The sequence below is a fragment of the Rhincodon typus genome, chromosome 16, assembly GCF_021869965.1.
Source record: "Rhincodon typus isolate 14 chromosome 16, sRhiTyp1.1, whole genome shotgun sequence".
Classification (NCBI taxonomy): Eukaryota; Metazoa; Chordata; class Chondrichthyes; order Orectolobiformes; family Rhincodontidae; genus Rhincodon; species Rhincodon typus.
The window spans coordinates 18,240,599-18,266,581 of record NC_063347.1 but is presented as its reverse complement, the minus strand read 5'-3'; the positions used below and the strand labels follow the sequence as shown (position 1 = coordinate 18,266,581).

Below are 25,983 nucleotides of genomic sequence, written 5' to 3'. Positions count from 1 at the left end.
AAGAAACACAACTTAGCTTATTTGTGAACTATGATGTAAGCCAAATTAATTTGTTTTCATCTTTTTTGGTTTTATGTGTAATTTAGTTGTTTCTATTTTCCAGCTAAAATATTTAGACATGGTTTGTGCCCATTAAGGCCAGAAATATCAGACCTGGAAAGTAAAATATTCTTCTGCACAACATTCAGTGCATTAGATAAAAGCAAAATAGTGCAGATGCTGGAAATCCAAAACAAAAACACTGTTTCTGTCTCCACAGGTGCTGCAAGACCCGCTAACTTGCCCCAGTGTTTCTTGTGTTTGTCTCACTTCTTAGGAGTTATTTGCACTTATTTGAATTTTCCGTTTTCCAAACTAGCGAACCTATTTTGTGTTATATTGATTTATACCAAATTGTGAACAATTTTGTATTACAGGCTTAAGAATTGAATATGAATTTCTTCAATTCATCCCAATTACAGCTCTTATAACCTTGGCAGAGCTTGCTGTTACTAAGCAGTAAATTGACAACAATTTCTGGCTTCCACACAAATGCAGTTACATGTCAGTCAGGAACTTTTTCCTCCAAAAGCATTGTGGTACTGATTTTAAAATATTTGGCATTTACTAACATGCAGTTGTATGAAATTGTTATACATATAATTAAATAACCTCATACACCAGAAACCCCAGAAGAAGTTAGGCTTGTCATTCAATTGTAAGTGACTTTTTTAACATGGTGTGTTGAGTCTTAATAACTGCCATACAACCTTTATGATGTGGCAGTGCTGGTGTTGGACTGGTATGGACAAGGTCAGAAATCACACGAGACCAGGCTATATTCCAACGGGTTTATTTGAAATCACAAGTTTTTGGAGTGCTGCTCCTTCATCAGGTCACATCACCTGGTGTTGTGTGACTTCTAACCTCGTACTGCATGGCTGGTACCTCATTAAGGATTCTTTAACCTCATTAAGTGACACACTATTGTTTTCCCTGTGGGGCTGGAGGAACACAGCAAGTCAGGCAGCACCAGAGGAACAGGAAAGTCGATGTAGGGACCCTTTGCCAACCCAAAACATCGACTTTCCTGTTCCTCTAATACTGCCTGACCTGCTGTGTTCCTCCAGCTCCACACTGTGTTGACTCTGACTCCAGCATCTGCAGTTCTTGCTATTTCTGTTGTTTTCCCTGTTCCCACAGATCCTGAATCATGTTCTAATCTTTTCATTACCACAAATTGCAGTGCAAAAGCTTAGCAGAAGTACACAGGCAGGTTTAAGCATGATGACCTGCAGGTGTAGTTTGTAATTCAATTCAAAATTATGTACTGGAAGCAAACAAGGGATTAAGAGATAAAAGAGCTGGGAAGAATTTTTTGAAAATGTTTACAATTAATCAAATCCACAACATTATTTAAGCATGATGAACTGCAGGTATAGTTTATTCGCTGCTGACTGCAATACAGATCATAGAATCCCTACAGTATGGAAACAGGCCCTTCAGCCCAACAAGTCCACACCGACCCTCAGAGCATCCCACCTGGACCCACCCCACTATAACCCCACCTAATCTACACATCCCTGTACATGACGGGCAATTTAGCATGACCAATCCACCTAGCCTGCACATCTTTGGACTGTGGGAGGAAACCGGAGCACCCGGAGGAAACCCACGCAGACATGGGGAGAACGTGCAAACTCCACACAGACAGTCACCCGAGGGTGAAATCGAACGCGGGTCCCTGGCGCTGTGAGGCAGCAGTGCTAACCACTGAGCCACTGTGCCGTGCCATGTCTGGACCATTGTGCTTAACTCATATTCTGCCTTCTCCAGTTAAGTTGGTCTTCTGGTTTTCCTTGTCATTTCTCAGATCACAAATACATTGAAAATGACATTGCCAATGAATTGGCATCATATTTGATTTTATTTAAAAAGAGAAAAAATTACCTGCGCAAATCTTTGTATCGCCTAAAATCCTCAAGTTCTACTGAAGAAATCTTATTGTGATCAAGATACAGCTCGTGCAAATTGGATGGTAAATCTTGAAGGATAAGTTGAGGATAATTAGTATAAATAATCACAGATATAGTTGACCAAGTGTAAATAATTTCATCACACTTTGACATTGAACAGAGGTAAGGCTTGACCTTGAAATTGAAGCTTTGACATGTGTCTTCATCACAGACTTTTTCGAAGGGTGCATGGTCATTCAGTAGCTCAAGTTCACTGATAACTATTTAAAGATCAGAGATCTGAATAATTATATAAGGGGCAACAATGTCACTTTTGGATATTGTACATCAAGCACAATTCCTGTTTTAAAAGCTTCTGTAACAGAATTATCAGAGAACTAGGCTAGTTTGGGTCACACCAAGTAATTTTGTTTAAAGTTTGTATTTGGAGGGAAGCAAGTGATATCTATGTGGATGAAGAGGATGGAGAAATATGTAATTATTTTATATTGTTCGTTGATCATTCTTCAACTCTCATTAAGTAAAAACAGCCTGTTAGAACAAAAAATATAGAGTTCTCAATTTTCAATATATTCAGCCAGCCTTCCAAAGTGATATAACTTGTACAGCAACCCATGATGTTTCCTGGTAGCTGATGTACAAGGTGAGTGTTCTCTTTCATAATGTTTGTGTCTCACCATTATTTATCTGACACCCAGTGGAAAGGGATGAACTTCAGATTATCAAGGGTATGCAGATGAAAACACTTTGAACATAATTCAAGAAAACAGTTTTATTCTTCTGACTGATATAAAAACTCTACTACTTAGTTCAAACAAAACAGGCTGAGGCATACTTTGAAATTTCGTAGGATATTTTTAAGTTAAACAGAGCTACAATCAAATATACAGTTAAACAAAAACCTAAAGAAATGCAGTCTGGTAAATCAGAAACAAAAACAGAAATTGCTGGAAAAGCTCAATAGGTCTGATAGCATCTGTAGAGAGAAATCAGAGTTAACGTTTCAGGTCAAGTGACCCTTCCTCAGAACAGTCGTTGTGCTAGACTTGCTGAGCTTTTCTAGCAATTTCTGTTTTCGTTATATATTTAAACAAAACATATTGGATGTTTGGGATTAAATAGCTTTGCACCTTTCTTGGATATCTGTCACAGATACAACATCTGTTGAGAAACTATTATGTGTTAACTCAAACTGGGATATTTCGTGTGAGTAAACCTATTTTTTTTTAAAAATCCCATTGCTGAAAAATATATAACTCACTGTTTCGTAGCCAAAAAATGTTTTGCTTTTGCCCTTTTGACATAGGGTTCCTGACATAGATGTCGAATTTTCCTTGACTGACGAGGAGCAGAAGTATAGTGGCTGAGGTGTTGGATGAGCGAATAAATGTTATAAATTTAATAAATTTGTTAATTTGTAAACTAGCACCAGGTTAAGCTGCCAGTCTTCTATAATTGAATAACTAGTTTTCTCAATGCGTCATAAAGAAAAAATCGACTTACATTTTTGCAGCACTTTTCACTGCCACCAGATGTCTCAAAGCACTTCGCAGCCATTGTAGTCATTTTAAAGTAATTGTAGTCATTGTAATGTTTGAAATGTGGCAGCAAAAACCCTCAGGCAGCAATGTGTTGATGATCTGATAGTCTGCATTTTTATCATGTTAATTGAGTGATAAATATTGTCCAGGATACCAGTGATAACTCCTGTACTCTTGTTTGAAATCGTGCCAAGATCTTTTCACCACTGAACAGGCAGACAGGACCTCAGTTTAATGTTTCATTTTCAGTTCTGAGGAAGGGTCACTGGACCTGAAACGTGAACTCTGATTTTTCCTTCACAGATGCTGCCAGGCCTGCTGAGCTTTTCCAGCAACTTCTGTTGTTGTTTCCTCAGTTTAATGGTTCATCCAAAAGATGGTACTTTCCTAACTACTGCATTGAATGTCAAATTAGTTTCCTGTGCTTCAGCCCTGCATTGAAACTTAAACCCATGACCTTATGACTTAAGAGGTGAGTCCATAGCCAAGTGAGCCACAGTTGATAGAATATATCATCCATAACCAGTCTCATCTGCGTGTAAGATCGAAGTACTTGGATTTCTTCCCTTTCACTTTAGAACTTACGCCTTTTTTATCACCTTTTCTCTTTCTGCACCATTAATAACCCTTTTGTCTTTTGCTCTGGGATACTTCCTGTGTCAAATGTGTAAAAACAAACCATTTCCAACACCTTATTGGAGCAAATTACTGCAGGTGCTGGAATGTGTTCTGAAAACAAAAAATGTTGGCCATCAGGCAACATCCATGGAAAGAAAACAAGCAAACTAATGTTTCAAGTCTAGCTGACTCTTCATCAGAGCTGAAGTTCTCTGGCAGTTTTTTTCTTTTCAGCACATTACCAACTCCATTCAGTTCTGAAAAAGTCATACCAGCCTCAAAATGATAACTCAGTTTCTGTCTCCACAAATGCTGCCAGGCCTTTTCAGTTTCTCCAGCATTCTCTGTTGTTGGAGACTTGGATTGCTTGGTTTGCCTGTCTTTTCCCCTACAATCCACTTTCCACTGTTGCATCGTTTTAAGTTGTTTTTTTAATGGTATGTGTAATTTTAGTTGCTGGATTCCCCTCTATTGCAATGAATTGACCAAAAACTGATGAAGCTGTCTTTGTTAACATTTCCAAATTCCTGAAATACATAATTTTGGATATTGTCACAAGACAAAGGTACAGTTTCTGGATACAGAAAGCCATTTAGAACAGTTGAAACGTTGTCCTTTTGGCTCGTGGTATTAGTGAGGGAAAAAAATAATTCAGTCTTCACCTTTATTATCTCAAAACCTTGATTTAACCCTTTGAATATCCCTACCTGCGCATTGCTCCATAAAAGAAACCAATACTAAATAAAATAATCAAATAAACTTACTCTTGGGAACAGAAGTTAAATTTGCCTGTGAAATTCGAACGTAAATCAGTCTCAATACCCCATCAAAAGCATCGGGTTCCATGCCTGTAGCATCAAGTGGATTTCCACTCATTTCTGCAATTCAAAGTGTTTGTTATTAACAGTTTGTACCTTGGTATACAGTCATTTCCTTTCATAACATCGAGTCATAGAGATATACAGCACGGAAACAGACCCTTCGGTCCAACTCATCCACGCCGACCACATATCCTATCTAAATCTAGTCCCACTTGCCAGCATTTGGCCCTTATCTCTCCAAACCCGTTCTATTCATGTACCCATCCAGATGCTTTTTAAATGTTGTAATCATACCAGCCTCCACCACTTCCTCTGGCAGCTCATTCCATATACGCACCACTCTGCGTGAAAAAGTTGCCCTTGGGTCCCTTTTATATCTTTCCCCTCTCACCTTAAACCTATGCCCTCTAGTTATAGACTCCTCCACTCCTGGGAAAAAACCTTAACTATTTACCCTGTCCATGCTCCTCATGATTTTATAAATCTCTATGAGGTCACCCCTCAGCCTCTGATGCTCCAGGGAAAATAGCCCCAGTCGATTCAGCTCTCCCTTTGGCTAAAAGCCTCCAATCCTGGCAGAAAGATTACTCTAACAGCTTAATTTCCACAGCTGGGCACTTTGAAGGGGGTTGTCAGGACTTAGTAGGATGCAGAAGACATACCCAAGAACCAAATCAGGGTTTAAATACTTGAGTTACCTGACAGACGAGAGAGGCAGAGGGGGTTAAGGAGAGATTGGGTAGAGGTATTGAAAATTATTAATGGTTTTGTAGAATAATTAAGGAGAAATGTTTCAGCAGCTGAAGTATAGTAGTCAGAGTATACATGTTAAAGGTAATTGCGAAAGGACTGGATGTGATTTAATACTTTTTTTTAGTAAGTTATTGTGATCTGGAATTTACTGCCTGACAATAATAGAATTGCAGAGCAGTGCAAATGTGGAAGGGGAATGCAATAGATTGGATAGCTTTTTAAAAAAGCTAGCACAGACCTGGAAAACCAAATGGCTCTCACCATTGCTGTAACTTCTATGACACTTGGTATGTTGTCATGAAGTGGAATATAATCACCCTAGCTAGAGATGAGTTTGGACATAAGGGCTACCATTTGATAAAGCAGAAAATTGTCAGGCAGGAAGGTTTCATAAAGGTTTTCAAAATGTTGTGAAATATTATGATAAAATTGATAGGTATAAATTGTTTCCACTAGCAAAAATGTTGCTAACCCGAAGGTGCAGGTGTAAGGTAATTGACAAAAGAAACAAGGGAGAGATGCAGAAGAATAGTTCTGAGTTGGTATGATCTTGAATATGTTACCTGAATGCAGATTCTCAATAGTAATTTTTAAAACGGAGTTAGATTTGTATTTTAAAGGAGACAGTGCCATGGATATGAGGAAAGAGCCAGAGGTTTGGGAGTAATTGGATAACTCTTTCAAAGGCATATAAGATAGCCTGATCGCATGATGGAATGGAGGAATCTTACAGACTACATTAAAGGCAGTGAGATTGTTTAATTGCTGACTGTTTGGCAGAAGGTAGTAACAAGAGTTATTTGCAATCAATATGGAACAAAAAAATGGACAAAGAATTAGGTGGGCCATAATGAACATGAGGGGTGCATGGTTTCCTTCTGTGTTGTCAATATTCCTGTGTTTAAATAATGTGAAATTGTCAAAGGCAATGTATGAGTAAATGGGAGCATGTAAGCAAGTTAACTTAAGAGGGTATCTTTGAAGAAAGTTAAGGCAGATATGATGTCACAGAAAAAAATACTTCGAGTTCAAATCCAATTTAAAAAAACTTATAGCTAAAACTTAGCGAACTCTATAAATGGTATGTCCGACAGGTCTGGGGAGGCAATGGCCTGGTGGTATTATCGCTGGACTGTTAATCCAGAGACCCAGGTAATGTTCTGGGGATCCGGGTTTGGATGGTGGAATTTAGATTCAATAAGTATCTCAAATTAAGATGACTGTGAATCCTTTGTTAATTGTCAGAAAAGCCCATCTGGTTCACTAATGTCCTTTAAGGATGGAAACTGCTATTCTTACCTGGTCTGGACTACATTGCGACTCCAGACCCACAACAATATGCTCGACTCTTAACTGCCATCTGGGCAATTAGGGATGGGCAACAAATGTTGGCCTAGCCAGTGACACACTCATATCGTGAATGAGTTTTAAAAATACCCGGCAACCTACCACTGAACTTAAAAAGAAGCATGAACAGAATCCACCCTTGGTTCTGGATGGCATGTGGAAAAAGTAGTTAGGATATGAAGTATTTTTCTCTTTTTATATGTTCATTTTCATCATTTCAGCTGTTAGGTAAGATTTAGCAAGGCTTAGAGATAGCAAAATACCTTCTCTACAGTACGTTAATAGGAAAGTAAAACAAATACATTATTTGTAAAAAGTAACATTTAGTGGATAGATACTACATTTTTTCGTTACCCAACCAGTTATAGACAGGTTGAGTGAGTGGGCAAAATTTGGCAGATGGAATATAACATGGGCAAACTTGTCCATTTTGGCAGGAAGAATAGAAAAAGAAGTGTGCTATTTAAATAGAGAGAGATTGCTGAACAAGGTGGTACAGAGGAATACAGGTGTCCTGTACATGAATCATAAAGTTGGTATGCAGGTGCTGCAATTGATGAGGAAGGGAAATAGAATGTTGTAATTTATTGAACAGGAAATGGAATACAAAAGTAGGGAAATTTACTGTTGCTCTACAGGTCCTTCGTGTATCCACATCTAAAGTATTGTTTGCGGTTTTGGTCTCCTTATTTGAAACATATATATAATTGTTTCAGGAGCAGTTGAGAGAAGGTTCACTCAACTTAGTCCTGTGAAGAACAGTTTATCTTTTGAAACAAAAGGAAGAAGGTGAAGACTACTCCCATTGGAGTTTAGAAGAATGAGGTGATCTTATTGAAAAATATAAGACCTTGAGGGGATGAGATAGAATAGATAACTGGAGCATATTTTCTCTTGTTGGGGAATCTAAAACAAGAGAACGTAGTTTAAGGAAAGGAGATCACCATTTTAAGAACAGAGATGAGGAGAAACCTTTTCTTTCAAAAGATCTTTAGCATATGGAATATTTTTCCCCAGAAGAGAGTAGAGACTGGGTCTTGAAATTTATTCTGGACTGTGACAAGCAGTCAGGGGATTTTAAGTCCAAGCAGGAAACTGGAGCCGAAACCACAACCAAGTCAACAACGAACTGACTGAAAGGTGGATCAGTCATAAAGATTCAAATGCCTACTCCTGAGTTTTAAGACATAAGAGCCTCTGAGAACTAATTTATCAGCTAAAGTTCCTTTAAGTTGTGGAGCCCCTCCTTCAGCTTTATGCTGCTAAGGATCAGGATTTTAACTTCATCACTAAATATCCACTTCCCCAGTGATAATGTACATGAGGTCGGCTAGAATTTGTAAGCTCTAGCTCTTGTCTCTAGCCCAATGTGTCATGATAGGGATCCTTGAAATTTTATTGTGATAAATCACGCAATCACAGGCATCCCACTATGAGCAGTAGGAAAACGGAAATGGTGAAAGTTGGGCTCTGTGCAGAAGGCTGGGAATGGGTTGCTGTATAGCAGGCAGAAAACAGGGCTGCTGCATGGCAGCCTGGGAGCTGGCTGCTGTGTGGCAGGCTCTGAATGGGTTGCTGTATAGCAGGCTGAGAATGGGGCGACTGCATGGCAGCCTAGAAGTGGAGCACTGTACAGCAAGCTGGGTGCTGTGCAGCAGGCTGGGAACAGTGTGCTGCATGGCATGCGAGGAGTGGGGCTGCTGTGTGGCAGACTGGGCGCGGGGCTGTTGCATGGCAGGGTATGAGTGGGTGCTAGGTAGTGGTTTGGGTTGAGGTGTATGAGTTTTAAATAAATGGAAAATGAAAAATAATCGTCACACAGTTTCACAGGACAAAATGTCATCTGGAATGATTTTCTGTCAAGCATTTTATTTAAATTAAGCATCTATAAAATGAGACTTGATTGATTAGTACAAAAACAAAAAAAAAACTGAAGCCAATTTGATAGTTAATCTTACAGTTAAAGTATTAATTCATTTGATATAGGGACTAAGTGAAAATTAAATAAAAAGAGATAGTAAAACTAAAGAGGCCTTTTGTTTTAGTTAATATGGTTAGATTATTAGAGTTATGGAAAAAGATTTCAATCACCCTTCCTATAGAACACCCAGCTAGCTACAGGAGTGGTAGCTGTTTGATAAGTAAATCTAATCCATTGTAAAATAGAGGCATGACAGAGCAAATGGAGTAAAACAGTGGGTACACATTCTGTGTCATATGGGAACCAGGTGGTTCAGGTCATTCTCATATCCTGTACAAACAATTACATTAAATATTGTCAGCTCAAGATCCAGGTTTCAGAGCTTCAGTTTTATCAATAGCACAAATTTATAGTCATGGTTCTCTCTGCAGTTTATGGGTATGCAGATAGAGAAGGAATTGGTGACTGCCAAGTAGTGGCAATAGACAGAGACAAAAAAAAGATGGAATCCAGTTAGATGAACAGGACGCTGGAAGAACACAGCAATCCAGGCAGCATCTGGAGTAAAGGAGCAGCCAACATTTCGGGTATTACCCTTCTTCAGGACTGGATCTGGAGGTAGAGGCAGATAGAGGGCAGGAGGGGTGGAGGCAGAATGGAGGTGATGGGTGAACAATGGTGGTAGGTATGACCTGGTTGGTCCACGGGAGGGATGAATCCAGTTGGTGGCTGGAAGGGAGGGTCAGAAGGTGGAATGGAAGGAAGGAGCTGGGGCTGGAAGGGGATCCAGGGGATGGGTGGGAAGGTTATTTGAAATTGGAGAAATCACTGTTGAGTGCTCCAGGCTGTAGGGTGCCCAGGCGGAAGATAAGGTGGTGTTTTTCAAATCTGTGTTGCGAGTTGCTGCGACACTGGAGGAGGCTGAGGATGGACATGTCAAAGGGCAAGGGGGGCGGGGAGTTGAAATGGGTGGTGACCAGGAGGTTAAGTTGGCTGTTACAAGCCAGGCGAAGATGCTGAGCTCAGGGCAGTTCGTGGAAGAGTCTCCTGAGTGTGTCTCATTTTCCAACCTTCGTGTCATCTGCAAACTATGTTCCATGCACACTAAGGTCTAGATCAGTAATATATAACAGGAACAGCAAGGGTCAATCTGCCAAACTTGTGAAGATTCCCACATTTTCTGTTTCTATTTGATTCCTAGCTTGTGCAGCGTGTTTACAGAAAATACACATGTAATCCTTAAACTATTGGTCTCAATTTTAGGATCATTTTCTCTGAACGGATGGCTACCTGAGCCCAGTGCGTCCAGGTGACACATACCATATTTGATAACCACAGAACTGCATGAGATTCCCTCAGAGCTAAAGGATGTATAAGCCCCATTTGAAAAGTTGTGATCTGTAAATGTACGTCCTAACAGCAAAAAAGACTGAGGTAAAGCTGGCATTCATGTATTTAAATGTAGTGAAAAGCAATTTAAAGAGATCTTGAGAATAGATTAGTTTTCCTAGAGCTTTTTATTTAACTATGTTTGTACAGACTTACCTAAAACATGCAAAAACTTTGTTCCTTTAAAAGCTTGCTTTTGTATTTTCTTAATTTTGTTGTCATCAATTCTTAGTTCCACAAGGGATTTTGGTAAATGAGTCGGAATCTGAGGTAGCAAATTCCAGGAAAGGTAAAGCAATTTCAAATGTTTATTGGACCTGAATGCCTTTGGATGAATTTTGGTTATCTGATTGTTAATCAGAAAAAGTGCCTAGGTGGGACAAAAGATAAGTAGTTTTCACAAGACAGTGAGATTCATATTAATAGTTAGCTATTTGAAAATATTGAACTAGAAACAGTCCTATTCCAACAGGATGAACAACCTTGAAACAAGTACTTTTCAACAGAGTCACATAACATGGAAACAGACCCTTCGGCCCAACTAGTCTATACCGACCAACTTTTCCAACAAATCCCACATGCCTGCGTTTGGCCCATATCCCTCCAAATGCTTCCTATTCATGTACTTACCCAAATATCTTTCAAATGTTGTAACTGTACCTGCATCCACCACATCCCCTGGCAGTTCATTCCACATAGGAACCACACTCGGTGTAAAAAAAAAATGTTTCCCCCTCATGTCCTTTGTAAAAATTTCTCTTCTCATCTTAAAAATATGCACTCCAGTTTTGAACTCCCCCGCTCCAGGGAAAAGACAATGTAATCCACTTTATCTATGCCCCTCATGATTTTATGTAACAATGCAATGAATTAACATATTGACTGCACACCAGCATTTGAATCATGCCTTAATGGATACGATAAAAAGCCTCCTCTCTTAATCTTGGGGGTAAATCCATAGCATCATCTAACTTTAATAAGTAAAGAGATATACAGAAGTATTTAATTTGGTGACAAATTCCCCAAAGTGATTGAAAGACCAATAATCTCACTTAACAGAGAAAGTGCTAGAGAACTCAGCAGGTCTGCTAGCATCTGTGGAGACAGAAACGCAGTTAACGCTTTGAGCTGAATATTCTCTCTTCAGAGATGCTGCCAGAACTGCTGAATTGCTCAAGCTTTTTCTCTGTTTGTTTTAGATTTACAACATATGCAATATTTTGCTTTTAAATGAATCTCAAGTGATTGATGAAAGCTGATACTCATGCTATCTTTAAAATTTTAAGTGCATAGAAAAGCAGAAGAACCAGAACATAATCACTAGGAGTTCATGAAAGGTCAGAGAAGCCTTCCTAAACTAAAATTAAATAATGGTGACAAAAATAATCTGTTGCTCTAAGCAGACGGAACAAAATTAGGTTGTACTACCTACTCACAAGGGAAGGAAGGAGGATAATATAAGCCGCCCCTACCAATGCCTGTTTAGGGTACAAATCTGGACTACTAGACATTTTTTGTTGTCTTTACCAAGGTGGCGGGGATATGTGTACATTACTTCCTGCCGACTTCATTGGTGCTTACTATTTAGTTATTGCAAGATGGTTGGTGTACTGTGAATTTATGATGTCTGCAAAACATTCCCTTCCTCACTGCCTGATAATTAGTTATAATTCCCATATGGAGATTATGGTCCTGATATTTATGTGAGGTGCATTGGGGATTGGTGGCAGTGTGGTAGGTGATGGGGAATTGGGTCTTCTGGGCAGGAAACCCAGAAGTTGTCTTTTAATTATCTTGTGCAGTTTCCTACCTGACAACAAGCTTTCTTGATACAAAAACAGAAATTGCTGAAAAAACTGGGTATGGCCAAAGTGGCCATGCAGAGTCATAGATTCATAGGGTTGTACAGCACAGAAACAGAATCTTTGGTCCAACTCGTCCATGCCGAACAGATATCCTAAATTAATCTAGTCCTATTTGCCAGCATTTGGCCTATATCCGTCCAAACCCTTCCTACTTGTGTATCCATCCAGATGCCTTTTAAATGTTTTAATTGTGCCAGCCTCCACCACTTTCTCTGGCAGCTCATTCCATACACACTCCACCCTCGACGTGGATTGCTAGTCAGTTTGGTTTAATTAGTTAATGTAGTTATTATAATTGACCCAATTGGTCATTTGAAGGCATATAAAAATGGGGCACTGTTGAAGAGTCCACACCTTCTTCAATTTGAATTCAAGTGGCTGGTGGAAATCAAGATTCGGGTTGCCCAGGTGACCAGGGTAGGGGACGTGCTAGACAACAGAGGGGTAAGCGGAATGATGCCGTATGAAGTTGCATGTTATACATCTGTGGATACCCAGTTGATGGCCAGAGCCACCCATAGTCTTAGAAATGTGGTACTCAGCCTTTGGTAATCGATGGTGTCCAGATAGTTTGTGTGCAGTGGAACCCTGTTTGAACTGATACCCATTTGAGCAGAATTTCACATTGTCCCTGGCTCTCAAATCTTTGGGAACCCCAGGCCCACAGCTTGAACCATGTTGCGGAAGTTCCCTATGTAACTTTTGTTCTGTGTGGAGAGGTTTCCTGTATGGCTGCTGCGGCACTCTCTCCTCTTCCTTGCCATTGTCAATCATCTGGATACGTTGTGGTATTTCATCTTCCAGTCCACTGATTACTGGAGATGCTAGTAGGCGGCTCTCTACATCAGACTACTCCCTTTTTCCATTAAGGATTTAAAATGCAGTGGCACATAGCAGTGTGTACAACAAAAAGTTAAGATGGTTTACAGACTTCTAGGCTGTGTGTATCTTCTGTGGCCTTGAGGAGTTCAGGTTCCATGTATGCATGTAGGGTACAAGACTTTTTTCTTTGTGTTTTGGAGTGCTACTTAAGTTTTATTTACACTTAAGCCCCATGCTCCTGATCTTTGGCCACCCACTGCAGAGGGGTTGCAGGCAAGTCAGACCACTTCATGTCCATAACCAGTCTAGCCAAGGAAACTGTAGATAGGGGCGTTAGCCCCGACTTTTTGCCTCTCTTCCACTGCTTGGTCCACACCTATGTGACTTTGGTTAAGGAACATGTGGTGTCCATAAGTACGCTTGAGACCTTCCATGACTGGTGACCACCGCAGGAGCCGAAGTACACAGTTTTAATAAACACGTTGTGAGACTGCTCTGGAGCTGTTCTTCTCACCCAGAGGTAGGGACACTAACACTGCGCCAGAAGAGGCCAGGGCTAAAGTGTATCATCAGCCAGTCGAATTGTATTTCAATTTTAATTTTATAAGTTGACCTTGAAAATTTGATATTTGGTACAACACCTCTCTAAAGGCTGTTTCTTGAGTTAATTAGATAATGTGGTTATTTGTTTTCATTGGTTAAATCAAATATTATACTAAGTGGATACTTCTCAGGATTCATATAGTTGTTGAAAAAGAGGGCCTGGGCTGCTGAACTGATTAAAGTTGGGGATATGCTAGGTGTTGGAGGAGCAGACAGGATGTTGTCAATGGAACTCACACATGTGTGTTAATAGCTGTCAGAGCCAAAGCTATACAGAGCCTTAAAACCAAGGTGCTCAGTCTCGATGGCATCCCTGGTATAGAGATGGCTCAAGCATTCTGTGGATCTCCTTTACCCCAGCATATCTCATGGTGACCTCAGGCCCTGATACTTAAGTGGGAACTCCTGCTCCATAATTTGAGTCATTTTGCAGAAATTATCTTCATGCCATTCCACTCTGCATTGTGGGGCTACTGCACACCCTCCACTTCCTTGCCCTTTCCAACCATGGTATTCTTACTTGCTGGTCAGATGTGAGGGCTCTCAATAGGAGATTCCGTACATAAGAGGCCTTCCTTTCATCATTATGGGCTTGGAATCAAAGTGTTGCATGTACCAGTCCCATACATTTTGCAAGTTAAGCTCCAGAATCATCTGTACTATTTGCAGCCCTGCAGAATTGATTTTCCACATGCTTTTGGCTTGCTGGATACTGCAGCCTCTCTTTTGTTAACTGAGGGAGCCTCTCCTAAACATCTGGCCTTGCTTCAGTCTCCAACACCACATCCTTCTTCTCCTGATCTTTGGCGAAATGATGTGGAAAGTGACAGACAGATTAGAGGACCTCCTCGCAGGTCTGCTCCTGAGCCTGGCCAAGTTATTCATTCATAGTTCCAAATAATGCACTATGGAGGATGCTGTTAAACCCAACTATGTGGCTGTCTTCCATGATTACATTTAAGCCCAGGTATTCATAAAAAGGCAGTACATGGTATCTATTGGCATCCTTGAGAGGTTTTCTACAGCTTATGGGTACCACAGGGGCTGCAACCTGTCATCTCCCACAAAAGCAAATTTTAATTTAATTTTGTAATTTTCCTTTAATGTTTATTCATTCGCATGAGCCTGTTAAGAAGCTGCTAACTAGATAATTAATGAGATCATTGGTTCTTTTTTGGTTACTCAAAACACTATGTAAAGTGAAAGGGCTTTTGTGGTACATTGGTAGTATTCCTAACTCTGGGCGAGGAGGCTCTGGCTCAATTTCCACCTGCTCCAGATGTGTGTCATAACATGTCTGAACAGATTGATTAAAAATATCTATCAAGTAGACAGTTTGGACCTTGAGATGTAGATCTGTAAGAATGTCGACATGAGAATAAAGTTTCTGCTGAGGAAAGTTCTGCGTCTTAGTTACTGATTCACTGAGATCCATTTAAGTTTCTTGCCGTTTTATTTGGATTTCTCAGGCCAAAATGATCTTTCAAATAAAGATTGTCAAAAGAAACTCAATCTGCTTTAAATCTGTTACTGCAAAACTGTTTTCTAAGATTAAATTAGTCGTCAAACTCCCTCATCAATATTCGACACCACCACCTCCATTAAAATTGGAAGTGGAAAGGTTGGAATCAGGTTTGAAATATTTGAATTTTACCTCTTACCTGATCCAAGGCCATACTTTGGGTTAAAATTACTCTACTGTCTTCAAAGAATTAGGAATCTAAGTTCTATTAGCTAAACTATTATCAACAAGGTCAATAATGCTCCACATCATTCATACAATTGCCATTACTCTTTTAAACAAACAGTACAATATAATAAACGTATGAATATTAAAAAATTCCATATCTGAAAGAATAATTAAAAGCACTGACTTACATAGAGCGAAGGCAGGTTCTTTAAATCAGTTTCTTTTATTTCGGTTATTTTGTTATTTTGCAGATCAAGCATCACTGTATCTTTCGGAATTTTTGCTGGCACTAACTTCAAACCTGGCTCATTAATTGAAAAAATTGTTAGATTTAACTTGAGATCTTTATGCAGGAATAAACAACTGCAAAATAATTAAATCAGAGATAGTAGGAACTGCAGATGCTGGAGAATCCGAGACAACAAGGTGCAGGGCTGGATGAACACAGGAGGCCAAGCAGCATCATAGGAGCAGAAAGGCTGACATTTCGGGCCTAGACCCTTCATCAGAAAAGGGGGAGGGGAAGGGGGTTCTGAAATAAATAGGGAGAGAGTGGGAGGCGGATAGAAGATGGATAGAGGAGAGGATAGGTGGAGAGGAAACAAACAGGTCAAAGAGGCGGAGATGGAGCCAGTAAAGGTGAGTGTAGGTGGGGATTTAGGGAGGGGATACGTCAGTCCAGGGAGGACGGACAGGTCAAGGGGGAGGGATGAGGTTAGTCGGTAGGAGATGGGGGTGCGCTTGAGGTGGGAGGAGGGGATAGGTGGGAGGAAGAACAGGTTAGGGAGGCAGGGACGAGCTGGGCTGGTTTTGGGATGCGGTAGGGGGAGGGGAGATTTTAAAGCTTGTGAAATCCACATTGATACCATTGGGCTGCAGGGTTCCCAAGCGGACTATGAGTTGCTGTTCCTGCAACCTTCGGGTGGCATCGTTGTGGCACTGTAGGAGGCCCAGGATGGACATGTCGTCTGAGGAATGGGAGGGGCAGTTGAAATGGTTCGCGACTGGGAGGTGCAGTTGTTTATTGTGAACCGAGCGTAGGTGTTCTGCAAAGCGGTCCCCGAGCCTCCGCTTGGTTTCCCCTATGTAGAGGAAGCCACACCGGGTACAGCGGATGCAGTATACCACATTGGCAGATGTGCAGGTGAACATCTGCTTGATGTGGAAAGTCTTCTTGGGGCCTGGGATGGGGGTGAGGGAGGAGATTTGGGGGCAGGTGTCGCACTTCCTGCGGTTGCAGGGAAAAGTGCCGGGTGTGGTGGGGCTGGAGGGGAGTGTGGAGGAGACAAGGGAGTCATGGAGAGAGTGGTCCCTCCGGAAAGCAGATAAGGGTGGGGAGGGAAAGATGTCTTTGGTGGTGGGATCGGATTGCAGCTGGCGGAAGTGTCGGAGGATGGTGCGTTGGATCCGGAGGTTGGTGGGGTGGTACGTGAGGACGAGGGGGATTCTTTTTTGGTTCTTATTGCGTGGACGGGGTGTGAGGGATGAGTTGCGGGAGATGTGGGAGACACAGCCCAATGGTATCAATGTGGATTTCACAAGCTTCAAAATCTCCCCTCCCCCTACCGCATCCCAAAACCAGTCCAGCTTGTCCCCGCCTCCCTAACCTGTTCTTCCTCCCACCTATCCCCTCCTCCCACCTCAAGCCGCACCCCCATCTCCTACCGACTAACCTCATCCCGCCCCCTTGACCTGTCCGTCCTCCCTGGACTGATCTATCCCCTCCCTAACTCCCCACCTACACTCACCTTTACTGGCTCCATCCCCGCCTCTTCGACCTGTTTGTTTCCTCTCCACCTATCCTCTCCTCTATCCATCTTCTATCCGCCACCCCCTCTCTCCCTATTTATTTCAGAACCCCCTTGCCCTCCCCATTTTCTGATGAAGGGTCTAGGCCCGAAACGTCAGCCTTTCTGCTCCTATGATGCTGCTTGGCCTGCTGTGTTCATCCAGCCCTGCACCTTGTTGTCTCTGCAAAATAATTAAGATGTTCAAATAGCGTCCATTTGGCAAGAAATCACAAGATATTTTGGGAATACATTTTGTCTGGCTTATTAAGAGCTCCATCTTACTTTTAACTTAAACTTGACAATATGCTGGACAAACTTAATGTCGCCAAAGTCACATTATATACAGATAACTTTGAATCTTACTTTAACAAAATACTTAAGTGAGTATCGTGCATGCTCAACAAAAGTTCTTACAAGGATTTGTACCAGCCCTGTTGTGTCTCTTATGTTCTTACTGCCAAAGAAAAAGAAATCTAATACCAGAGCAAATATATCTAACATTTTAACATCTCTATCATAATTCTAATTCTAAACCTTACTACATAAAAGAAATCAATAATAGCTATTCTGATATCATTGTTCATAAATATGACTGAATTTATAAGTAGAGAAAGGAGTGAATTTTACACCGTGTCCAGAATTGGGTTGGCAAGTGGGAAAGTTTTATTGAATGGCATGGTGGGCATAGTCATGGCCTTTGTCTACCTCCTCCACTGGCATTTTACCAGTACATTGAGAAGAAGTTGAGTAGCCCACCCATCATTGGACCAGTTGAGGCCCTAAGAAGCCAATGAATGACTACTCAAAGTCTTGTTTTTACCAGGATTGACATACCATAGAGTCATAGAGATGTACAGCATGGAAACAGACCCTTCAGTCCAAATCATCTACGCAGACCAGATACCCTAAATAAATCTAGTCCCATTTACCAGCACTTGACCCATATCCCTCTTAAAATCTTCTTATTCATATACACATCCAGATGCCTTTTAATTGCTGTAATTACACCAGCCTCCACTTCTTCCTCTGGCAGCTAATTCCATACATGCACCACCCTGTGTGTGAAAAGGCTGCCCCTTAAGTCTCTTTTAAATCTTTCATCTCTCACTTTAACCCTTTTTCCTCTAGTTTTGGATTACTCCACCCTAGGGAAAATACCTTGTCCATTTACCCTATCTATGGCCCTCATGATTTAATCAACCTCTATAAGGTCACCCCTCAGCTTCCGACGCTCTGAGGAAAATAACACCAGCCTATTCAGCCTCTCCCTGAAGCTCAAACCCTCCAAACTTGGCAACATCCTAGTAAATCTTTTCTAAACCCTTTCAAGATTCACAACATCCTTCCTATAGCAGGGAGACCAGAATTGCATGCAGTATTCCAAAAGTGGTCTAACCAATGTCCTGAGATAACAAGGTGTAGAGCTGAATGAACACAGCAAGCCAAGCAGCATCAGAGGAGCAGGAAAGCTGACGTTTCGAGCCTAGACCTTTCTTCCCTCTGATGCTGCTTGGCTTGCTGTGTTCATCCAGCTCTACACCCTGTTATCTCAGATTCTCCAGCATCTGCAGTTCCTACTATCTCCCTAACCAATGTCTTGTACAGCCACAACATGACCACCCAACTCCTATACTCAATACACTGCCCCCAATAAAGGCAAACATACCAAACACCTTCTTCACTATCCTGTCTACCTGTGACTCCACTTCCAAGGAACTACGAACCTGCACTCCAAGGTCTTTTTGTTCAGCAACACTCCCCAGGACCTTACCATTAAGTGTATAAGTCCTGCCCTGATTTGCCTTTCCAAAATGCAGCCTCACATTTATCTAAATTAAACTCTACCTGCCACTTCTCAGCCCACTGACTCATCTGATCAAGATCTCATTATACTCTGAGGTAACACCTGCAATTTTGGTGTCTAACCATACTAACCATACCTCCAATGTTCATATGCAAATCATCTATATAAATGACAAAAAGCAGTGGACCCAGCATCACTCCTTGTGGCACACGCCTCCAGTCTAAAAAGCGACCCTCCACCAGCACCTTCTGTCTTCTATCTTCGAGCCAGTTCTGTATCCAAATGGCTAGTTCTCCCTTTATTCCAAGTGATCTAACTTTGCTAACCAGTCTACCATGAGTAACTTTATTGAACGCCTTACTGAAGTCCATATAGATAATGTCCACACTCTGTCCTCATAAGTCCTCCTTGTTAGGTCTTTTAAAAACTCAATTAAGTTAGTGAGACATGATTTCCCATGCACAAAGCCATGTTGACTCTCCCTAATCAGTCCTTGCCTTTTCAAATATATGTAAATCCCGTCCCTGAGGATTCCCTCCAACAACTTGCTCACCACCGATGTCAGGCTCATTGGTCTATAGTTCCCTGGCTTTTCCTTACCACCTTTCTTAAGTACTGGCACCACATTAGCCAACCTCCAGTCTTCCAGCACCTCACCTGTGGCTATCGATGATACAAACACCTCAGCAAGGGGCCCAGTAATCACTTCCCTAGCTTCCCACAGAGTTTTAGGGTACACCTGATCAGGTCCCAGGGATTTCATCCACCTTTATGCACTTTAAGCCATCCAGCACCACCTTCTTGTAAATGGACATTTTTCAAGATGTTGCTATTTATTTCCCCATGTTCTGTATCTTTCATATCCTTCTCCACAGTAAACACTCGTTTGGTATCTCCCCCATCTCCTGAGTCCCACACATAGGCAGCCTTGCTGATCTTTTAGCGACCCTATTCTATCCCAAGCTACCCTTTTGTCCTTAATGTATTTGTAGAGTCCCTTTGGATTCTCCTTAACCCTATTTTCCAAAGCTATCTCATGTACCCCTTTTGCCTCCTGATTTCCCTCTTAATTATACTCCTACTGCCTTTATAGTCTTCTAGGGATTCATTCTGCTGTCTATACCTGACATATGCTTCCTCCTTTTTCTTGAGCAAAACCTCAATTTCTTTAGTCATGCAGCCTTCTCGACATCATCTCGCCTTGCCCTTCACTCTAACAGGAACATATTGTCTCTGGAGTCTCGTTATCTCATTTTGAAGGCTTCCCATTTTCCATCTGTCCAGCCGGAGAAGGTGAACCAGCTGAGGAACCCCCTTTGGACTGTAGAAATTATCAAATGTTCCCCAAGACAGACTTCATAAAATAGAGGGGGAAAAGCCATTTTGTCAAGGGTAAAACTCAAATACACAGCACCAAGCATTGTACTTCAGAATGAGCCATAATATTTTGACTGTATGAGATGTATTGTAAGCTAGAAGTAGTATGGTAGAATAGGTGGGATAAACCACAATACAGTAAAAAGGAGCAAAGATCCTAAGAGAGAGATAAACCAACAATAGCTACCAAGGAAGTTAACAAGACCATTCAATTGAAATAAATAGCATATAAGGAGACAAATGTCAGTGATAGCCTTGAAGAGTGGGATAAGTTCAGAATCCAGCAAAGAAAGATTAAAAAGGGAGTAAAGACAAAAAAGATAAACTATATGGGAAAACTAGCAAGAAATATAAAAACTGACAATAACAGCACCAGCCACACTCTCCACACGTCCGTTCCCCCATTGGGATGGCCTTAGGGCTCTCTATTTCTTCCTGGAAGGAAGGCCAGAACTGGCCCCATCCCTACCATTGCCCTCTGCCTGGCCAAGCACATTCTCACTTTGTGCAACTTCCCCTTTAATTCCTCCCACTTTTTTCAGATCAAAGGTATGTCCATGCACATTTGCATAGGCCCCAGTTATGCTGTCTCTTTTTGGGATCCATGGAACATTCCTTGTTCCAGTCCTACTTGGATCCCCACCCAAAACTCTTTCTCTGGTGTATCGATGATATTATTGGTGCTACTTCTTCCTCTCGTCCAGAATTGGAAAAATGCATCAATTTCACTTCTAGTTTCCACCCTGTTTTTACCTTCACCTGGTTCGCCTTTGACTACTTCATTCCCTTTCTTGACATTTCTGTTTCCATTTCTGGGGATCAGCTGCCTACTAATATCCATTACAAACCCACCAACTCATAGTTATTTGGAGTATACATGCTCACACCCCGCTTCCTGTAAAGACTCCGTTCCATTCTCCCAGTTTCTCCATCTGCAACACATCTGTTCTGATGATGCCACTTTCTGCCTCAGAAATGCCTACCCTTTTGCTCAACCATGCATTCCCACTACCTTGGTTGACAGGGCTCTTAGCTGCACTTCTGCCGTCACCCCTTCTCTTCCCTCGCGCAGCAATAACAGGGTTTCCTTGGTCCTCACCACCCCACTGGCTTCTGCATCCAAAGAATCATTAGCAGCCATTTCTGTCACACTGCTGTTCACAGTGTGGTCTCCTCTACATGGGAAGACAAAATGTCGACTAAGTGACCACTTTGCAGAACACATAGATTCTGTAACAATAGCCTCAATCTTCCAGTTGCCGCCCACTTCAACACACCACCATGTTCCCATGCCAAAATTTCAATCGCAGGCTGCTACAGTGTTTCAGTGAGCTTCAGTGCAAGCATGAAGAATAGCACTACATTTTCCACCTGGGGACTCTGTAGCCTCTTGGATTCAATGTCCAGTTCAATAATGCCAACGTTTTCTTCAGCATAATGACCACTCATTCCTAGCTGCTGTCAGTTCTGATGAAGAGTCATTAGACTCGAAACATTAACTCTACTTCCTGACCACCGATGCTGCCAGACCTGCTGGGTTTCAGCAACAATTTCTGCTTTGGTATGAACTGAATGGCAATAGATCAGGGCAAAGGGGAGGTGCAATGAGACCTAGCGTCCTTGAACACCAGTCGCTGAAAATAAGCATGTCGGTGCAGCAGGTGTTGAAAAATGTGGCCTTCATAGTGAGAGGATTTGAGTATGGGAGCAGAAATGTCTTGCTGCAACTGTATACGATATTGGTAAGAGCATACCTGGAGTATTTGTGCAGTTTTGGTCGTTTTATCAGGAAGGATGTTCTGGCAATGAGGGAGTGCAGGAAGATTTACCAAACTGATTCCTGGAATGGCGGGACTGAGAGAGAGACTAGATCAGTTAGAACTTTCTTCACCAGAATTTAGAAAAACGAGCAGAAACGTATACATCTGATAGAAACATAATATTCTAACAAGATTAGACAGCATAGGTGCAAGAAGGAAGTTCTCGATGACTGAGTTGTCCAGAACCAGGGGTCACACAGTAAGGATAAGGGGATTGGCCTTTTAGGACAGAGATGAGAGGAAATTTCTTCACTCGGGGAGTGGTGAGCTTGTGGTATTCTGTGCCACAGGAAACTGTTGAGGCCAAAACATTGAAGACTTTGAAGTAAGCTGTATTTAGGACTCAAGGGATGAAATGATATGGGGAGAAAGTGGGAACAGAATGCTGTGTTGGTGTTTAGCCATGATCATATTGAATAGCAGAGCAGACTCAAAGGGCCAAATGGCCTACTCCCCCTATATTCTATGTTTCCTAGGCCCTATTGAGAGTGAAAATAGGGAGTTTATATTATATAATAAGGAAATGATGCTGGTAATGATTACATATTTTCCTTTTGTCTTCACTTCAAAGGATACCCAAAGGATTCCCAATAATACTTGTAAATCAGGAGGTTAATGGAATAAAAGAACTTAATGAAATTCTGGGGAAACAATACTGAGCAAACTGTTCAAGCTGCTGACCAGGACCCCAGTGTGAATGGACTTCATCCAACAATCCGAAAAGAAATGGTTAATGAGTCATTGACGTTAATTTTCTAAAAGGTTCCTCAGGCTAAAATGTAGCAAATACTTCAATTCAAGAAAGGAGGGAGACAGAAAAGAAGAGACTGTAGCCAGTTAGCTTGACAGCTATTATGGGGAAGATGTCAGAATTGATCACTAAGGAGGTTACAACTGGGCACTTGGAAAAACTCAAGGTAATCAAAAACAACCAGCATAATTGTTTACCAATTTATTGGCGTTCTTTGATAAATTTCATGCACTGTGGATGCTGGGGAAGTTATTGATGTACTGTACTTGGATTTTCAGAAGGCAGTTGACAAAGGTTAAAGGTTAAAATAGACGGTAACATATAATATGGATAAAAGATCGGCTGGCTGGCTTGCAGAGCATATGCAAAAATGTGTTCTTTTCAGATTGGCTGGATGTGACGAGTGGAGTCCCACAGGGATATGTGATGGCACCCCAGTGTTTTACAATTGATGCCAATGACTTTTTGAATGGCTGATCAGGCTCGAATGGCTGAGTAGCCTCATCTTACTCCTTGTTCATTTGTTTGAATTAGGTGAGCATATTGAAGCAATACTAGCTAAATTTACAGAAGGCACAAAGATAAGTAGGAAAATATCTTGTGAAGAGGACAAACAGTATAGAGGTGGACGAAGATGGGCTGCGTGAGTGAGCAAAAATCTGGCAGATGGAGAATACTGTGGGAAATGTAAAATTGTGCACTTTGCCTGGAAGAATACAAAAGCAAAGTACTATTTAAACTGAGAATAACCACAGAGTTCCCAAGGGCAGAGTCATCTTGCACACAAATTGCAATAAAAAATCATACAAATGCATTAAGTGCTCAAGGACTGCTAATGAATGCTGTCCTTTTTTTTGAAAGAAATTGAACATAAAACTAGGATCTCATTCTTCAGTTATGTATGCTTTGGAGACAGCATATCTCAAATACTGTACTAGTTTGGCCTCCTCATTTGAGGAAGGAAGTAAATGTACTGGAAGCAGTTCAGAGGAAGTTTACTCAATTGATACTTGGAAAGAGTGGATTGCCTTGTGAGGAAAGATTGGACAAACTGGGTTTATGTTTCTCGAAGTTCAGAAAAACAAGGAGTGATGTCATTGATGTTTATAAGACCTTGAATAGTTTTGACAAGATGGGCCGGGGAACCATGTTTCCTTTTTTTATATGAGTCAGAAACTAGGGGGCAGTTTTTACATTATGGGGTCACTCTTTAAATATAGTGATGAGGAGAAATATTTCCTCTCATAGAATTGTGAAACTTTTGGAACCAAATGTATCAGAAGGTGTTGGAGGCAGGATCATTGAACATTTTAAGGTGGAAATAGATATCATTGTTAGGCAATGAAATTATAAGTCATCATTAGTAGCTGGAAATGAGGAATGTGAAATGCCAACAGATCAGCCATGATCTTATTGAATGGCAGAGCAGGTTTGAAAGAGTCAAATGGGCCTACTTCTGCTCCTGTTTGTAAATCTGTAGCAAGAATTGCATGTGCTAGGAAAATTCTATAAATTTATTACAGTGACTTTATTGTATATTTAAGCTGACTGTGCATATTCTGATTTAATTTATAAATGAGCAAGGGTGGTCACAGCATTTTATGTTAAGATTTCTGGTTCGTCAGTATAGGTTAGGTGACACCTCTTCACTGTTACCACATGCTTGCAGAGTGAGATGCAACAAATGATTGACTAGGGATAGACAACATGGCTTTTTGTGTGGGAAATCACATCACAATAACTTAATTGAGTTTTTTGAAGAAGTAATGAAGAGGATTGATGAAGACAGAGCGGTGGATGTGATCTATATGAACTTCAATAAGGTGTTCGGCAAGGTGCCACATGGTAGACTGGCTAACAAAGTTAGATCACATGGAATACAGGGAAAACTAGCTATTTGGATACAGAACTGGCTCGGAAGTAGAAAAGGGTGGTGGTGGTGCTTTTCAGACTAGAGACCTGTGACCAGCAGTGTGCCACGAGGATTGGTGCTGAGTCCACTGCTTTCTGTTATTTAGATGAATGACTTGGATGTGAACATTGGAGGTCAGATTATTACGTTTGCAGATGACGCCAAAATTGGTGGTGTAGTGGACAGCCAAGAAGATTACCTCGGAGTACAATGGAACCTTGATCCGATGGGCTGAGGAGTGTTGGATGGAGTTTAATTTTGATAAATGTGAAGTGCTGCATTTTGGAAAGGCAAATCATGGCAGGACTTATGCACTTAATGGTGAGGCCCTGGGGCATGTTGCTGAACAAAGAGACCTTGGAGTCCAGGTTTATAGTTCCTCAAAACTGGAGTCACAGGTAGACGGGATTGGGAAAAGGGCATTTGGTGTGCTTGCCTTTTTTTGGTCAGTGCATTGAGTATAAGATTTGAGAGGTCATATTGCAGCTGTACAGGACATTGGTTAGGCCACTTTTGGAATACTGCATTCAGTTCTGGTCTCCCCAGCTATAGAAAGGATGTTGAGAATCTTGAAAGGGTTCAGAAGAAAATTACAAGGATATTGCCACGTTTGGAGGGTTAGAGCTATGAGGAGAGACTGAATAGACTGGGGCTATTTTCCCTGGATTTTCAGAGGCTGAGGTGTGACTTTATAGAAATTTATAATATCATGAGGGGCATGGACAGGGTGAATAGCCAAGGTCTTTTCCATGGGTTAGGGGAGTCGAAAACTAGAGGGCACAGGTTTAAGGTGAGAGGGGAAAGATTTAAAAGGGACCTAAGGGGCAACTTTTTCATGCAGAGGGTGGTACGTGTATGGAATGAGCTGCCAGAGGAAGTGGTGGAGACTGCTAAAATTATAACATTTAATGGCATCTGTATCGGTACATGAATTAGAAGAGGTATTTGGGCCAAATGCTGGCAAATGGGACCAGATTAATTTAGGACATCTGGTCTGCATAGACGAGTTGGACCAAAGGATCTGTTTCCATGCTGTACAGTTTTATGACTTTATGATTTAGTTATAAATTTTTGATGCATTGGACTCCCTATGGAATGAAGACTTCCTCAGTTTGGGCATGAACTAATTTACCTGTGTGAAAGGAAATAAAGACCATTTAATGCACATGTTTGTATTGTTAACTCTTAATGTTGGAGCTATTGA

At 41.3% G+C, this 25,983-nt stretch overlaps 1 protein-coding gene across 4 annotated transcripts in view; it reads right to left on the bottom strand.

The window, feature by feature from the left end:
• Positions 1-25,983, bottom strand: part of aspn (asporin (LRR class 1)) — a 98,899-nt gene that overhangs the window by 58,635 nt on the left and 14,281 nt on the right. For all 4 annotated transcript variants that reach the window (XR_007263848.1, XM_048606195.1, XM_048606194.1 and 1 more), the window contains 4 exons: positions 15,514-15,626; positions 10,502-10,715; positions 4,879-4,992; positions 1,930-2,023 (listed from right to left, as the gene is read on the bottom strand). Coding sequence is in view for 3 of the 4 variants with exons in the window: in XM_048606195.1 (XP_048462152.1) it covers positions 1,930-2,023; positions 4,879-4,992; positions 10,502-10,715; positions 15,514-15,626 (535 nt within the window). In the remaining variant the exon portion in view is untranslated. The remainder of the gene's footprint in view (positions 1-1,929; positions 2,024-4,878; positions 4,993-10,501; positions 10,716-15,513; positions 15,627-25,983) is intronic.